This window comes from Pan paniscus, chromosome 18 (assembly GCF_029289425.2).
Source record: "Pan paniscus chromosome 18, NHGRI_mPanPan1-v2.0_pri, whole genome shotgun sequence".
Taxonomy (NCBI): domain Eukaryota; kingdom Metazoa; phylum Chordata; class Mammalia; order Primates; family Hominidae; genus Pan; species Pan paniscus.
Genome location: NC_073267.2, coordinates 25,397,083 through 25,410,382, shown reverse-complemented (window position 1 = coordinate 25,410,382; position 13,300 = coordinate 25,397,083). Strand labels below are relative to the sequence as shown.

Here is a 13,300-nt window from a genome sequence, read left to right as displayed (position 1 = left end):
CTGTTAGTACCAAAATTTTCTGTCCTAGTCCCTTCTGGCTGCTGTAACAAAATACCAAAACCTGAGTGGTTTTTAAATGATAAACTTATTCCTCACAGTTCTGGAGGCTAGAAAGTACAAGATCAAGGCACTGGAAGATTCGGTCTCCAGTGAGAGCTCACTTTCTCATACACAACTGCCTTCTCATTGCAACCTCACATGGTAGAAGGGGTGACGGATATCTCTGGGGTCTTTTTTATAGGGGCACTATCTCATTTATGAGGGCTCTTCCCCCATGAACTGATCACCTCCCAAGGGGCCCACCTTCTAACACCATACCTTGGGTGTTAGGATTTCAGGATATAAGTTTGGAGAAACAAAACATTCACACCACAGCAGCATATACCCAGGCCTGGCCAATCAGCATAACCCATTCTTCTGGCAATATGTGATTCATGGTCTAATGAGACTTTAGCTCTTGTTACTGCACTGCAGCACTGATAAGATATAAGATTAAAGGTGTTGCAGCCACCATGCTCGCATAGGAGACAAGCCTTCCTGAAAATAAAATCAACACAGACAAAGGCTAAGCCAAGAAGGGGAGAAACAGGTTCTTGAGGACATTATTTAGAACTTTGATTCACTGTGCTTGAAGCCAAGTCAACCCTTAGGCCTTTTCTATTTCAAGGACCCAAAATTTTCCTTTTCATATAAGTCAGTTTGAGCTGAGTTTCTGTCTTAGGCAACAGAAACATTCAGCAGATAGATAGAATATGGGAAACACCATCTTCTTGGCTGCAAGTTGAGTATCAAGTTTCAGTCTGCATGAACACTCAGAGCCTCATACTGAGTAGAGCAGTCTCCCCAAACTCCCCTCCCTATTTTGTTAGGGAGGAGAGAAGAAATTGCACTGCAAGGGCTAGGGCATAGGATCTGAGAGAACATGACAAACAGTCTCAAACTTTGTCTTTGCAAACAGATTTCCAAGGACTTTGGTTGTTCCATGTTTCTTGGAGTTCTTAACCTCAATTACCACATTTTCCAAGCAAAGAATATCCAACATATGCTCCAGCATCTTTGTGTTGCTATGGCAACAGATATGCCCTCCCCCCAAACTCCCACCCCAGTTTGCAGCAAATTGGCAGATGACCATTTGCAGAAGACCAGCAGGAGCTAAAGAAATCCAATGACAGAAGATAGTCACTACTCACTTTGGGCAAGCTGTCAGCTGTCAAGTCTAAGTGGGTAACAGAACCAGTAATGGAGACAAAGCCAATGGGAGAAATTTCAAGAAGGGGATTCAAAGCAGAAACAAAGTAAGAGAACTAGGGGTGATGGCTGCATTGGGGTATGCTGAACGCAGTTCATTATTGGGCAATGAAAGACTGTGCATGGTGGAAAGCCTTCTCAGCTAGGACAGTTTCAGCTGCATGTAAAAGAATGCCCCCAGGGTCAGATACAGTGACTCATGCCTGTAATTCTAGCACTTTGGGAGGCCAAGGTAGGAGGAGGGCTTCAGCCCAGGAATTCGAGACCAGCCTGGGCAACATAGGGAAAACCTATCTTTACAAACAAATAAAAAATTAGCCAGGTGTGGTGGCATGCACTTGTAGGCCCAGCTACGTGGGCGGCTGAGGTGGGAGGGTTGCTAGAGCCAGGGAGGTTAAGCTGCAGTGAGTGAGACATGATCATGCCACCACACTCTGGCCTGGGCAACAGAGCAAGATTCTGTCTCAAAAGAGAAAAAAACAAAAATAAAAGAGAAGGCTTCAAAGAGTAAGACTTTGCTTAAAAAAAAAAAAAAGAAAAAAAAGAAGCTTTTTTTTCTTTTTCTTTTTTTTTTTTTTTTGAGACAGAGTCTCACTCTGTCGCCCAGGCTGGAGTGCAGTGGTGCGATCTCCGCTTACTGCAAGCTCTGCCTCCCAGGTTCACGCCATTCTCCTGCCTCAGCCTCCCAAGGAGCTAGGACTACAGGCGCCCACTACCATGCCTGGCTAATTTTTTGTATTTTTAGTAGAGACGGGGTTTCACCATGTTAGCCAGGATGGTTTCGATCTCCTGACCTTGTGATCTGCCCGCCTCAGCCTCCCAAAGTGCTGGGATTACAGGCGTGAGCCACCGTGCCTGGCCAAAAAAAAAACTTCTCCCATCTATCCAGCTTGGGGATAAAAGGACTGTGAGTGGTATCAACAGCTCATCAGCATCATCATGGACCCACGGTTCTTTTAAGTTTTCCACTCTGCCATGCTCAGGATGTCAGCAATGTGTCCCTCATTTACCCAAAAGGGCTGCCACAACTCCAAGCATTATATCCTTGTACAAAAATGCCCAAGAGGACAAGGGAAGGGATGTCTCTCTCTTATCAGAAAGGAAAAATCTTTCCTAGACTCTTTCCCAGGTCTTCCCCTCAGTTCCCATTAGCAGGATTGGGTCACATCCTCATTCAGCAGCTACAAGAGAGCCGGGAAAAGCAAGTATTAGGCATTTTTAGCTTCCAGCATGAGAGGTAGCCTCTGCCAGAAGGATGAAGGCTGTGAATGGCTGCTGGGTAGGCCAATCAACAATGTACCCTAAACTTTAAACACATTTGTACCAAAACTTTTGCCATATCCTTATATCACCCATACTGTCACTCACTTAATATTGTCCTCAAATCAGTTTATCTTTTGTTTAACCTAAAAATCTTTACTTAGGTAGGAAATTCTATATCCTTATCATAAATGCAAAACCACTACTAGATACATTTTTCCCAATCCACATTAAAATACATTTATAATGATTAAAACAAAAATTTTTTGCACATTTTACCTACAAGCATCTCTTGTCCCACTAGCAGTAGTCATACTTTGAGATTCATGGTAGCAGGATAAATTCATTTCCTCCTCATTCCTGGGCCCTGATATTAGGAACACCCTAACAAGCAGGGTGCACTGGCTCACGCCTGGAATCCCAACACTTTGGGAGGCCAAGGCAGGAGGATTGCTTGAGCCCAGGAATTTGAGACCAGCCTGGGCAACACTCTTAAATAATAATAATAATAGGCCGGGCACAGTGACTCACACCTGTAATCCCAGCACTTTGGGAGGCCGAGGCGGCAGATCACGAGGTCAGGAGATCGAGACCATCCTGTCTAACACGGTGAAACCCCGTCTCTACCAAAAATACAAAACAAAAAATTAGCCAGGCATAGTGGCAGGTGCCTATAGTCCCAGCTCCTCGGGAGGCTGAGGCAGGAGAATGGCATGAACCCAGGAGGTGGAGCTTGCAGTGAGCTGAGATTGCTCCACTGCACTCCAGCCTGGGCAATAGAGCAAGACTCCATCTCAAAAATAATAAAAATAATAATAACAATAACAAAAGAAAGAACACCCTAACAAAGTGCCATAACGTGCACTGCAAAGTACCACCGAAACTACCTTTGCAGCCACACTACCAAGTAGGCCCCTGCCTCTCACCCTCCGTGCTCCAGCTCTCAAAGTGAAGACATTAGCAAAATCATAGTAGACAAACTAGCTGACTTCCTATCCAGCCACACCCCCTCCAAAATTTTGTTTTCCACTAAAAGGAAAACTGTCTCAAAAGCTATAGGGACCACCACATGCCTTAGAGTGATATCGTCCACACTTACTCGTCTAAGAATGCTCACTCACATTTAATCACAAGGCAGCATTGACTGTGGACAGAGAAAAGCGATCGATGCCCATTACTTACATCGGAGGCTGGACCCTTGTCAGCGCCAGGGCAGGAGAATGTGACAAATTCATGGCACCGCTTGTGCACCACAAAGCAGCAAACTGCAAAAGAGAAAATCAGGGTGGGAGGAAGGGAAGAAGGAAAGCGGAGAGGAGGAAGAGAGAGAAAGGGAGGAAGAGATCATTAAACTTGAACTTCACCAACAAGTAAAGCCTTTATGCCAAAATAAACAATAATGTCAGCTTCTGCAGCTTGTCCTTTGCTGAAGTCGAACTCTTGGGAACATAGATGCTTCATCTTGCATAGGAGTTAAACTTCTAAAGTTAGCTAGGGTTAGAAAGATTCCATATGCTCAAAATTACACTCCCTTGAAGATCCCTTAAAGTGCCTTGTCTTCTATTGATTTTGGAACAGAATGTTGTTTCTTGGATCAGGTGCCAGATGAAGTAGTTGGCTTGTGTTTAGGTGCATAATGCATAAGAAATATGTATCTTTAAATCCTAGAATCACACTTAAGAGAGGTGTTCATACGATGAGGGTCATGTGGAAACAGAGGGGACAGGATGGTGGACTCATGCCCCATCTCACCAAAAGCAACGTCAATCTAATAGAAGAGTGGGAAAAATAGGCAGCAACGTTTACATTGTCACTTTAGTAGTCTGCAAGCAAATACATATATACACACATTTGAATTGGTGTGAATTTAATGCATCTATGGTATGGCTCCCCTATTTGGAGGTTATATCCCTCTGGGGGAGGTACAATGAAAGAATGTATACAAAATAAAACTGTTTTGTTGTTGTTGTTATTCAAATCATCTTTTACAGTCTTGGTGTTCAAATCTTCTTTTACAACCTCTAGACTGCGGGTTTCTGGAGGACAGGTGCCATGCTTCAGGGAGCAGCTCAGAGCCTTTCTAAAGTGCATGCTTAGTAAATGAAAACAGAACAGGAAACCTCAAGGCCATCCCTAGTGACACAATGAGTCTAGGTGACATTCATCTATGGTTGCTAAGGTCACAAAAAGATACCACTTGCCTACAGAGGAAAGCTCACTTCACTACCTATGAAGTACACTTGTCAAATAATCAAACATGATTGGTTCAAGTCTCTTGATGCAAATACAGATTTACAGAAAATACAAGTGACAGAGGAACATATTAAATGACACCACAGGGATGCGATCAGCAAACACACCTCCCCCACCCCAACCAAATACCCAGAATGTAGAAAACTACAAGGCAAAGAATATGGTATCTTCAACAAATAGACTACAAGAGAGGACTGCAAGTGGGGAGAAAATAGGACGAGAAACGTATATTTTCAAAGGAATTTAAGAAACATATCAACTAAATTTTTTTTATTTTACTTTAAATTCTGGGATACACGTGCAGAACATTCAGGTTTGTTACACAGGTATACATGTGCCATGGTGGTTTGCTGCACCTATCAACCCATATCAACTAAATTTAACATGTGGACCTTGTTTGGATTCTATGTGGAAAAAAACCAATAGTTTAAAAAACTGTAAGGCAATCAGGGAAATGGATATACTCACTTTCTGATGATATAAGGGAATTATTGTTACTGATATTAGGGAATGAAAAATATTTGGTGTGATAATGGTCTTGTTTTTCTTTGCTTATAGAATCCTTATCTTTGAGGATACATTAAAATCTTTATGGATAAAATAATTTAAAATAATTCAGTATGCCAAGGTGGGGAGAGAAAGGGGAGGATTACAGATGAAAAAGAAATTGATCATGATGGGTCATTATTGAACTGGGTGATGCACACACAAGGATGCATTATACTAATCTGTTACTTTTATATATGTTTAATTTTTTCCATAATATGAAAAGTTTTCAACAGAGGAAGAGATAGAGAAGTAGAGAAAACCCAAGTCATAAGAAATGGGAGTTGCAGGAGGGTTACAAGATTAAAATGTGCTGAGTCTTATATTCCTCAAAAGATTATTGATATTGAGAAATTGCATATAGGACATTATAAGTTTAAATATACGTGTTAACAATTAAGTATTAAAAATAAGAATAGAAACCGGGTGTGGTGGCTCACATCTGTAATCCCAGCACTTTGGGACACCAAGGCAGGAGGATCACTTGAGCCCAGGAGTTTAAGACCAACCTGGGCAACATAATGAGACCCCATCTCTACAAAAAATAAAAGATTAGCCAGACATGGTGGTGCATGCCTGCAGTCCAGCTACTCCGGAGGCTGAGGTGGGAGGATCGCTTGAGCCCAGGAAGTTGGGGCTGCAGTGAGCCATGACTGCACCACTGCACTCCAGCCTGGGTGACCTAATGAGACCCTGTTTCAAAAATAAATACATAAATAAATAAAAATATAAAAACTACTATGTATTCCTTTTAAACCACTAAAAGGGAAAACTGGACAAAGAAAGACAGTCCAAGTACACCTCAAACAGCCTTCTTCATGCTCCAAGGTCATATAAATATTACTCTTTGGAGTTTTTTTGTACTTTTATATGGCATCATTTCCACTTTAAACTCTTTGATCCATGTCTAATTTCTTGGAATCTGATGTGAAATGGGAATCCAATTTGCCATTTTTTTCCAAAGAGGTAACCAATTGTCCCAGCATCCTTTATTGAATAATTCATCCCTTCCCCACTGATTTCAAATGCCAACTTTATTATATGTTTAATAATTATATATACTGGGGTCTGTCTTTGGGCCTTCTATTCTGTGCCACTGATCTGTCTTCTAGTATAGCAATATGGGCTTTAATTATAGTAGCTCTGTAATATGTTATATCTTGGCAGGGCAAGTCCACCCTCATTATCCTTATTTTCAACATTTTCTTGGCTATCACTGCATATTTATTCTTCCAAGTAAACTTTAGAATCAGTTTATCAAGATTTTAAAAATACCAATGGAATTTTTATTGGGATTGTATTCAGTCAACCCTCAGCCTCCAAAAAATGATTGGGACTTTGATTGAAATTGTGTTAAATTTAGAAATTAAATTCAAGATAATTGATGCCTTGACAACAATGAGTCTTTCCATCAGGAAATGATTGTCCCCTTGTTGAACTCTTATTTTCTCCATATAAGTCCTACACATTTTCCCTTTAGCATCATGTAAGGGATTCTTTTTTATGCTATTGTAAATTTGACATGTCTTCATTTTGTTTCCCAACTGGTCATTGTTTAAAAATAGGAAAGCAAATAGCTGTGCGCAGTGGTTCACGCCTGTAATCCCAGCACTTTGGGAGACTGAGGCAGGCAGATCACTTGAGGCCAGGAGTTCGAGACCAGCCTGGCCAACATGGTGAAACCCCGTCTCTATTAAAAATACAAAAAAATTAGCTGGGCGTGGTGGTAGGTGCCTGTAGTAGTCCCAGGTACTTGGAAGGCTGAGGCAGGAGATTGCTTGAACCCAGGAGGCGGAGGTTGAAGTGAGCCAATATCATGCCACTACACTCCAGCCTGGGCAACGGAGCGAGACTCCATCTCAAAACACAAAACAAACAAACAAACAAAAACAATAGGAAAGCAATAGATTGTTAGCATATTTATTTTAAAGCATTTTTTAAAAAAACTCAAATAGCTTTTGTGGAGTTTTAGTTGCTTCCTTTGAGTTTTCCAGATAGAAAACCGTATTACCCCAAATAATATTTTTATTATTCTCTCTTTTCCCCTTGTCGTAGGTCCATGTTTAACTTTCCCTTTTATTCAACATGAAAGTAAAGGGATGACAGCATAGTCTCGCCCCATCCCTGAGCTTTCCCCAGCTTCACCTCCCTCTCCCTCTCTACACTTCAACCACACAGGAAAGTTTTTCACCTCTACTCAAACTAACTTTTGGAATTTATATTTTCCTTGGAAATTATCCACAGTGTTCTTCTCAACGTGTTTAAATTGTAGCATCTTATCTGGGATGATATTACACCTTTTCTCTTTCTTTCTTTCTTTCTTCATATTGCATTGTTAGGTAGTCTCTCGTTATGTTTTTTCCAGAAGTTTGTGTTCTTTCTTGTCTATTTTTATCTTTCTATCATGTTAAAGAAGCAGATTATGATTATATTTATCAACTCTACCTGGTTTTAGCCTCCTTTATTAATTGCTACTTTAACTTTTTTTGTTCTGTGTGTCTGTGATTGTATTGCTTACTTGTATTTGTATTACTTATTGGTTGGGAATGTGAATTCTGGAGTCTGATGATCAGGTGTATATCCTGTGTCTATCATTTGCAAACTCTAAGACTAGGTACACTACCCATCTTCCTGTACTTCAGTTTCCTCTCTGGAAAATGACAGCAACAATAGGACCCATATCACAGTGGTGTTGTCATAACTAAATGAGTTATTCCATGCCCAGAACCATGCCAACCATATCATGACTATTCTACAAATGTCAGCTAATATTATCCACTGTTCTTTTTAAAGCTTCTTGAATTGACTGCTCAATTAATTTATTCCCATTCCTCTTCATTAAACATTTAAAGATGTTATGGCTAAAAACCCTCTTGTAAGTACAGTTTTGGCTGCATCCTATGTTTTATATTTAGTCCCATCATTGTATCAAGTTTCTAAGTGGTCTATTAGTATGGTTTTAATTTATTCTTTGACCCAGAAATATTTAGGAAAGTAGTTTCCCCCATTTTCAAGTAGGTGCTTTATTCTACAACCTTTCTTCCAAACATCTAAAATATCACTTATTCTCTACAAAAAATACAAAAATTAGCAAGGTGTGGTGGCAGGCCCCGGTAATCCCAGCTACCCAGGAGACTGAGGCAGGAGAATCACTGGAACCAGGGAGGCAGAGGCTGCAGTGAGCCGAGATCACGCCACTGCACTCCAGCCTGAGAGACAGAGCGAGACTCTGTCTCAAAAAAAAAAATCAATTATTATCTTATTCATCTTTATCCCCTTTGGAGACAGAAGGGGATAAAGATACCTCATCTCTAGTCTCCTAGTGTCTACCACAATTCCTGGTACATAATTGATATTCAGTAAATAAATGTTTGGTGAATGAATGAACCAAAAAATGAATATTATCAGTCATAGAAAAAGGAGAAAACATAACCAACTTCATGGTAGATGTAGCTCCTGGCTGATCCCCTGACATCCCACCAGCCTGGATATTTGTCAATCCAACCATCGACAAGGTCACTTTAGGTAGGCTTCCAATTACCCACAGAAATGAATAGTCCATCCCCACTGAGGCAGAATCAATAGGCCAAGTGAACTCCAGCATGATGTGCAGAGAAGCTGAGAACAGACTTTGAAAAACCTCATGAGCTTCTGGTGCAGGTAATTCCTTTACACAGTGTGTTTCTGAAAAGTTGTGCAAATCAAATTTCCCATTAACTAAAACACTTTGAAGAAAATAGTAGGGCTGCCTATTTAAAGAAATCAAATCCTTTTGTGACACAAATAAACGCCCCCTCATTTCTATTTGGCAAATTCAGAGTAAGACCAGTTTTTGTTTTCTGTTTTTTTTTTTTTTTTAAGAAGAGGCAACATTTACTGAGCTACTGAAAAAAATGTACTAGACCCTACTTTCAAACAGGTACCCAGTTAAGAGCCCAGAATCTCCAGATGCTTCATAATTTATTCAATAACTCCTTGCTCTACAAAGGTTGAAAGCCTGCAGCCCTCTGACCCCAGTCTATAGCAAGGCTTTACTAGAACTACAAAATGGGGTTTGAAACTCAAATGCCTAGGGGCCAGGTGAGCAATGAAAATGTCTGACGGCCAGGTAGGGGACTGCACACATGGCCTGTTTAAAAGGGGAAATTGCTACTCAGCTCCAGCAGAGAATGAAAAAGATGTCTCCGGCTCTATCCACCTCCCACCCTCCCTTATTACAGGCAAGATCAGAAAGGCCACCTGCAGCTGAGTGCAGTGGCTCACATCTATAATCCTAGCACTTTGGGAGGTCGAGGCAGGAGGATTGCTTGAGCCCAGGAGTTCAAGACCATCCTGGGCAACATGGCAAGACTCCATCTCTAAAAAATTTTTTAAATTAGCCAGGCATGGTGGTGGGCACCTGTGGTCCCAGCTACTTGGGAAGCTGAGGTGGGGGGAATTGGCTGAACCCGGGAGGCTGGGAAATCAAGGCTGTAGTGAGCTGCGTTAGCACCACTGCACTCCAGCCTGGGCAACAGAGTGAGACCCTGACTCCAGAAAAAAAAGAAAAGAGAAGAGAAGGGGAAGGGAAGCAGAAGCGAAGGGGAAGGGAAAGGCAAGGGAAAGGGAAGGGGAAGGGAAAGGGAAGGGAAAGGGAAGGGAAGGGGAAGGGAAGGAGAAGGGAAGGGAAGGGAAAGGGAAGGGGAAGGGGAAGGGAAAGGGAAGTGGAAGGGAAAGGGAAGGGAAGGGGAAGGGAAGGGAAGGAGAAGGGAAGGGGAAGGGAAGGGGAAGGGAAGGGGAAGGGAAGAGGAAGGGAAAGGGAAAGGGAAGGGAAAGGGAAGGGGACGGGAAAGGGAAGGGGAAGGGGAAGGGAAGGGGAAGGGAAGGGGAAGGGAAGGGGAAGGGAAGGGGAAGGGAAGGGGAAGGGAAGGGGGAGGGAAGGGGAAGGGAAGGGGGAGGGAAGGGGAAGGGAAGGGGGAGGGAAGGGGGAGGGAAGAGGAAGGGAAAGGGAAAGGGAAGGGGAAGGGAAAGGGAAGGGAAGGGGAAGGGAAGGGAAAGGGAAGGGGAAGGGAAGGGAAATGGAAAGGGAAAGGGAAAGGAAAGAGAAGGGGAAGTGAAAGGGAAGGGAAGGGAAAGGGAAGGGAAAGGGAAAGGAAAGAGAAGGGGAAGTGAAAGGGAAGGGAAGGGAAAGGGAAGGGAAAGGGAAAGGGAAGCAAAAGGGAAGGGGAAGGGAAAGGGAAGGGAAGGGGAAGGGAAGGAGAAGGGAAGGGTAGGGGAAGGGGAAGGGGAAGGGAAAGGGAAAGGGAAGGGAAAGTGAAGGGGAAGGGGAAGGGAAGGGGAAGGGGAAGGGAAGGGGAAGGGGAAGGGAAGGGGAAGGGAAGGGGAAGGGGAAGGGAAGGGAAGGGGAAGGGGAAGGGAAGGGGAAGGGAAGGGGAAGGGAAAGGGAAGGGGAAGGGAAGGGGAAGGGAAGGGGAAGGGGAAGGGGAAGGGAAGGGGAAGGGAAGGGGAAGGGAAAGGGAAGGGGAAGGGAAGGGGAAGGGAAGGGGAAGGGAAGGGGAAGGGAAGGGGAAGGGAAGGGGAAGGGAAGGGGAAGGGAAGGGGAAGGGAAGGGGAAGAGAAGGGGAAGGGAAGGAGAAGAGAAAGGGAAAAAAGGAAGGGAAGGAGAAAAGAAAGGGAAAAAAGGGAAGGGAAAGGGAAAGGAAAGGGAAGGGAAGGGAAGGAAAGGAAAAGAAAGGAAAGAAGAAAGGCCACCTGCCAGCTCCGTAGGCAGAATAATGTTCCCATCCCCTACCCCCGACCCCCTGACACCACCACCAGATATCCATGTCCTAATCCTGGGACCTGTGAATATATTACTTACATGACAAAATTGATTTTGCAGGTGTGATTAAATTAAGGATCTTGAGAAAGGGGGTTATACTAGATTATCTGGATGAGCCCAGTGTGATCACAGGGGTCCTTGTAGGAGGGAGGGAAGAGACTCGGAGTCAGAGGATGAGACGTGATGATGGAAGCAGAGGTTGGAATTGTGCCATTTCTGGAAGGGAACGCAAGCCAAGGAATGTGGGTGGCCTCTAGAAAAGGTAAGAAACAGATTGTCCCCTAGAGCCTCCAGAAGGAAGGCAGCCCTGCTGACACCTCGATTTCAGCCCCGGAAGACCTGCTGTTCAGAATGTTGGCATCTAGAAGTATAAGATAATAAATGTGTGCCATTTTAGGCCAGGAAATTTGTGGTAATTTGTTACAGCAGCAATAAGAAACACTAGATCAGCAAGGATAAGAAACGCCTGGTTAATCCCAGATGGAAGGAGTAGACTGTAGCCAAAAGCTTGGGTGACAGGGGCCCTCTTGGATGTTTCTGCCCCAGGAAAAGCACTGAGATCTCAACTCTGCTTCACACTGCACTTCACCCCTAACTCCCAAATTTTAGTGGTTTACTCTAACCACTAAAATTTACTCATTGCATTCCAAAGAGGACTAAATTAAATCATATATATATATATATTCTGTTTGGAGTGGATTCCCCTCTTGTACACAATTCTTACTGGGGTCTATAGTGGAAAACTGACATTCTTAGGAAGCAACCTTTACCCTTAAATCCATGTCAATCTGGGATAGAAATTCTAGCACTAGTTGCAGATATCTGTGGTGGGAGAAGAAATGAGAAGCCCATCATCTACAGGAATTACAGGCTAAGTTTCTGGAAGCAGGAGGACCTTCGTTTGAACACTCATTTTACTACCTATAAGCTGAAGGACATTAGCTCAGTGTCTCCACCTCTCTGAGCCTTATTTTATCATAGTACCTATGTATATAAGGTTGTTGTGCAGCTCAAATAAGACAACACATGCAAACTGTTTGGTGGAAAAGGGCGTTTAAGTTGGAGCCACTGGCATGCAGATTTTGCTCTACAGCTGCTGGGAGAACCACTCTTTCCTCCTAGGTCAAAGCCGACCCACAGGCTTATCCGCATTAAACTCTACCAAGTACCTAAGATGAAGTGGGGTTCCCCCAGGCAATTTCCTGAACTGTTTCCATGATCAAAGACAGAAAGTTCTGGTCACCATTTCTGCCCAATGGCTGGTCTCACCAGCACTAAGAAGAGTGACTCACAGGGTCATGCTATTGAGTTTGCAAAGGGCTTTCATATCCGTGCTTAACCTGAGCCTCATCACAGTCCTGTGAGGAAGGTGCTATGATTCTCATTATATCTTTCATAGAGACAAAGTCTTGCTCTGTCACCCAGGCTGGAGTGCAATGGTGCAATCACAGCTCACTGTAGCCGCAAACTCCTGGGCTCAAGTGATCCTCTGGCCTCAGCCTCCTGAGTAGATGGGACTACAGGCATGCATCACCATGCCTGGCTAATTTTTTAAGTTTTTTCTAGAGACGGGACCTCACTATGTTGCCCAGGCTTGTCTTAAACTCCTGACCTCAAGCGATCCTCCTGCCTTCGGTCCTCATTATATTAACAGGGACACTGATGCTCAGAGAGAAGTGATTTGCCCAAGGTTGTTCAGCTAGTCCGTGTTAACACTTGTATTTGAAACCAGTTTGTCTTCCTCTAGAGCCCACACTCTCAACTCACACAGTGCAGTTACATGTGTGTTTGTCATTCATCTCACTGTTCCAGGAGAAAGCCTCCCCCGCTTTCCTCACCCCCGCCATTCAGTCAGTTGCTAAATCCCACTGATTCTTCCTTCGCAACACCTTTTATGCCATATCTTCCTGTACATTCCCCCCGACTCCCACAGCCTGTGATTTCCCCCACAGGCATGGAATTTTACAATAAAGCCTTAACTGGTGTCCACAGAGATTGCAGTTGCCTTGATATCTCATCCCTATGAGCCCAAGTTTCCATAAACACAAAGGATCTAAATCCACCGAATGGCACATGAGTGCTACAAAATCTAAATGAGATTTTATGTGTGAATGCACAGCACCAGGGGACAGCACAAGGTATATTCTCAATGAAGGTTCATTTATTTCCTTCCAGGATGGAGGGATTCATGGT

At 43.4% G+C, this 13,300-nt stretch overlaps 1 protein-coding gene across 3 annotated transcripts in view; it reads right to left on the bottom strand.

Annotated features, from left to right (window-relative positions):
* PRKCB (protein kinase C beta) overlaps nt 1-13,300 on the bottom strand; it is a 379,967-nt gene that overhangs the window by 222,893 nt on the left and 143,774 nt on the right. For all 3 annotated transcript variants that reach the window (XM_034939848.4, XM_034939847.4, XM_055100033.2), the window contains one exon: nt 3,691-3,773. In XM_034939848.4, the coding sequence (XP_034795739.2) occupies nt 3,691-3,773 (83 nt within the window). The remainder of the gene's footprint in view (nt 1-3,690; nt 3,774-13,300) is intronic.